Genomic DNA, 4,785 nt, shown 5'->3' with positions numbered 1-4,785 from the left:
GATGCTGTGGTGCGTGATACCACCACACAGATTCTTCTGTTAATATGCCATCCAACCCAAATAAACTTTGGCTTCACTTTGGCATTGATCTCTGAATCGAGGAGCTCTGCCGTTTCCCTGGGCAGCCAACCCTCCTGCAGGAATTTAACCCTCCCTGGCCTGACTGCTCTCCACGACACAATGGTTTTGCTCAGGCAACGTTAGGCATTTGCGCTCTTCAGTGCGATGTAAGGAAGGGCAGGATGGCTTTTTGTATCACCGGTCCCGGGATGCAAACAGCCTTGACATCTCGTATCCCCAGCTGGCTCACGGCCAGGCAGGGGGGAGCCAGCTAAACAAGCCACAGCTATCAAAATGCTGCTTCTTTAAAAAGGCTCTTCACTGGCTGCAGTCAAAACCACGCTATGCCTAACGTCACCGAGTAACAGAAATAGCAGGCATGAGTGAAGGGAAGAGAATGAGAGTATTAACAGCGCACAGATTTCAAGCATACTTGGCTAGGTAGCACGCTGCCTTCCTGCCGCTGCCTTTCCAGATGCGACGGAGCATGGGGATCTCTCGCTGTCTGCCCGTGAAGGAGGATTCTCTTTTTTCTTTTTTCCCCTTTTTTTCCTTTTAAAAGGTTCAGCTTTAATACTACTAGATTCATTTTTATTTTATTTCTTGTAGGAAACTTCATCTGCTGGATTTAAAGGCAAGGTTTGAGCAGGAGAAATTCATTTATGTTTGCAGCTACTGAATGTGCACGGTACTCCCGTGTGATGATAATGTAGAGGGAAAGGCAGGATTGGCTCAGAAAATTGCTTAGACCGTAAGATACTTGAATGGCTGCTTGGAATAACAAGCTCTCTAGTGTGTGTGTGTGCATGTGTGTGAGTGTGTGCATTTATGTACGAGGGCAGCAATGACAGTAACTTTAAAATTATGCAAGGTTTCCCCAGTTTGCTTAATTTTACTTCTCTAGGAGTGAGAACTTGCCTAGCTGTGGGCTCTGTCTGGAGACAGGCGAAGTGTCCGAATTGAATTAGTGCTGTAGGAAATTTTATGAATGAAGCAAAACGCGGGTTCAGTAGAAGAGGAGCAGAGCGGGGAGATGCGGTGTGTTGAGCTCTCTCTGGCAGGAGCTGTCACACCAGGGAAGCGCACAGACTTGCACGGGCACGGCACGGATCTGCTGCTACGAGTGCCCGGAACACAAAGTGAGGCAGCTGCAAGAAGACAGCACCTGAGCCATGGAAACATGCTCCTGAAAATGAGCGATCACAAATCCAACTGAGCTTGACAGTTGCATGTGTGACCAGCTCCAGGCTTAGCTGGAGCATCCCATGCAGAGCCATTCGTTTCCGACCAAGTGTGCCGGTGATAGTGTGGTGGAGGAGCAGGCAGACCTCCCTGAGCATCCATGTCTCCTTCATGCACGACGCTTTTGCTGCCAGCACAGCTCGTACATGAACATCAATAAAGTGGATGATGAGGGAGCAAGTCGGTGCATGGACAGGCAGGCTACACATGCCCAAAGCCAAGCAGGAGGGGATCGCACAGCGTGGCAGGGGAGGGAGGAGGCAGACTTGGATTTGCAAGGTCCAGGAAAGCCAAGATGCTGATGAAGCTTCTGGAGACCAGTCCGGAGGAGCAATCTCCTGAAGGAGCACTGCAGAACCATGCTTCATTTCTCCCCCTCGGATGTCTCTACCCAAGGGACTTGGGTGGGAGATGGGCTCTGCATATTGTGGTTTTTCTCTTTTTTTTGCACCTCTATCCCAACTGTTAAATGAGGAAGAATCTGCCTCTATATTGGATTGCCCTCTTTTATACAGAGGTTTTGCATGATATCTCCGCAGCACCCATCACCCGCAGAAGGTGGTACTGGGAAGAAGAGAAGGTGAGGGCAAGTCATGAAGGGGATGAACATTGTTCATCCTGAAGTGCTACAGAAGTCACTGTCAGGGTCTTTGACACAAGGGCAGTGGAGGAGAGCCTGGTGCTGTAATCCTGCTGCCAAGGAGCTAGTGGGACGAAAGAGGCAAAGGAGTCAGAGCTGGTGTGGAGGCAAAGGGACACCGAACTCACTGGGAAGAGCTGCAAATTCCCAGGATAAACCAAACCCAACCTGTCCAGTGAAACGAGCCAGACGGAAGTCTTTGCCTGCTGAGCCCTGCAAGGACAAGGCGGTCCAGCACCTCTTCTCCCAGCGTTTTCCAAACAAAGAGACAATCTGAGCTCCATAAAATTTATAGTGCAAACACACTTCTGTGTGCAGTGACCTTTAGGTTGGCACAGGCTTTTGGTATGGCTTAAAATTTCAGCATTTTAGCTGCTTCTTCAGTGTTTCTCTCAGGTACGTTTGAACTCCCTTTGCCTACACCCAGAGCCAGTATAAATTCAAAGCAACACAGTCATGATTTGTATAGCGTTGAGCTTGAGCTAACCAAAAGCTCCTGTGTACAAAGAGTGACTACCTGTCTAACATGCTGCAGAGCAATCTCACACCTCGCTGCATAAGGCTGTTTAGACAGGCTCACAGACAGGTCTGTCTGAAATATATCTATGCATGGACACAGGAAAATCTGTGGGATCACACTCGACAGAGACCATAAAAAACCCTGGGTTTACAGACACATAAAACCCACAGTAAAACCTACACCTTGCTTTATAGATATAAAATGCCTTTTTTCTCCCTCACTCAAATACAATTTGAAACTGCAGGTCAGAACATAGCAGGAGCTTCTCACCCAAGGGAAGTTGCTCTGTGAAAACACTGCAGAAATGCTGGACAGGACTTCGAGTGTATCACATAGAATAGACAAACCAGCTGCAAATGGTAAATCCAAAGTTTGTTTTCCCTTTTGGGGTTTTTTTAATGTCTTCAGAGTTAAGAGCTTAGCAAAGAAGTTTAACCAATCATGCTGCTAGGTCTGTAAGTGTCCTTCATGAATTTAGGAAGGACACTTTCTTCCTCCTACTTCATACTAACTTTAAGGATTGCAGCACACGGTTCCAATGATCCACACAATCACTCTTGTCTCGTTAGCATGGATGCACTACGACATGTCACTCCTCAAAGCTGTGCTCTTGTAATGACAGCATGAACCTCACACGAGTGGCCTCAGTGCACAAGACCTTTGGTACGTGCAGACAGCGCAGATACATACTCAGGGGCAGGTAACTTCTAAATGATAATTTGTGTTGCTCTAGCAGATTTCTAATATGTTGGTTTCTGATGTCTTTCCTGTAGTGGAGAATGCAGATCTTCCTCGGATGAGACCCCACTAAGAAATGGTTCACCATCTCCCAGCAGTTGCATTTCTCAGAGCAGAAAGAACAGCTCTTCAGACCCCTGTGGTCTGAACAAAGCCTCTGGCATTTAAAGGCTGGGAGGATGTCCCTAACCGACGAGCTGGAGAGCCACTTTTCTGCAACCCCCTACGTGGTGACAGACACAAGCGAGGGCAGCCTGTTCAGAATCAGACCCAACGCCTCCGTCAACGCCACCGGGGACGGCACATCAGCCACCGGTTCCATGGAGGACATGATCACTATCTGCACCATTGGGACAATCCTCTCCCTCATGTGTGTGACTGGGGTGACAGGCAATGTCTACACCTTGCTAGTGATGTGCCATCACTTGCGATCATCTGCTTCCATGTATATTTACATCATCAACCTTGCGCTGGCAGACCTGCTCTACCTTCTCACCATCCCCTTCATCGTCGGGACCTACTTCATTCAGAAATGGTACTTTGGGGACATTGGCTGTCGCATCCTGTTCAGTCCGGACTTCCTCACTATGCACGCCAGCATCTTCACCCTCACGGTCATGAGTACAGAGCACTACTTTGCTGTGCTGAAGCCCCTGGACGCAGTGAAGAGGTCCAAGAGTTACCGAAAGGCCATTGCTGTTGTTATCTGGCTGGTGTCACTGTTGCTCACTCTCCCAATGCTCATCATGATCCAGCTGGTGCAACGGGACAACAAAAGCATCTGCCTGCCTACTTGGAGCAAGCTGTCCTACAAAGTCTATCTCATCATCCTTTTTGGTACCAGCATTGTGGGTCCAGGGGTAATCATTGGCTCCCTTTACATCCGATTAGCTAAGATTTACTGGGTGTCACAAACAGCATCCTTCAAGCAGACCAAGCGGCTCCCAAATCAAAAGGTGCTCTATTTAATCTTCACAACAGTGCTGGTGTTCTGGGCTTGCTTCTTGCCTTTCTGGATATGGCAGCTTCTCTTCCAGTGTTATGAATCCTTCCCTTTATCTCCCAAGGTGAAGAAGAACATTAATTACCTAACAACTTGTCTGACCTACAGCAACAGCTGTATCAACCCCTTCCTCTATACCCTGCTCACCAAAAACTACAGGGAGTACCTGAAGAACAGACAGCGGTCCCTTAGCAGCAGCAGTGGGTACTTCCAAAGGAGGAACCAGTTTCAGAGGATGTCAGGGAGATCCCTGTCCACAAGCAGTCAGCACTGCACAGAGACATACGGTCTTGCTCACGCTCCTTTGGGAAACAGCAGTGCCTGAAGGTAAAATATATCTCCAAGAACAATCAATATTGACTTCAATGTTGCTTTGATTTAAAGTGTACACTGCAAAGGCAAAGCCTTAGCAGATCCATAATGTGCACACATTTAGTCCAGAGGCTGTGCCGTATGTCTGTTCTCATTTTCTTCAGTGCCACTGATTTGATGCTAGCAACATTCAGCTGACATCTATCTAAATAGCCTTTTGCTTTTTATCTTTATATTTTATAGTGTATGTCTCCTCAAGTAGCCGTCAAT

General features: G+C 47.8%; 1 protein-coding gene across 1 annotated transcript; it reads left to right on the top strand.

Moving 5' to 3' along the window:
• Positions 1-628: 628 nt before the first annotated feature.
• Positions 629-4,528, top strand: LOC142031677 (urotensin-2 receptor-like). The gene is made up of 2 exons (XM_075029374.1): positions 629-699; positions 3,236-4,528. Exon 2 carries the CDS (start codon positions 3,380-3,382, stop codon positions 4,526-4,528), a length of 1,149 nt encoding a protein of 382 aa, XP_074885475.1. The 5' UTR covers positions 629-699; positions 3,236-3,379.
• The last annotated feature ends 257 nt before the right edge of the window (positions 4,529-4,785 follow it).

Source organism: Buteo buteo, chromosome 5, assembly GCF_964188355.1.
Source record: "Buteo buteo chromosome 5, bButBut1.hap1.1, whole genome shotgun sequence".
NCBI classification, from domain to species: domain Eukaryota; kingdom Metazoa; phylum Chordata; class Aves; order Accipitriformes; family Accipitridae; genus Buteo; species Buteo buteo.
The sequence above is the reverse complement of the archived record's forward strand: the minus strand, read 5'-3'. Positions and strand labels throughout refer to the sequence as shown.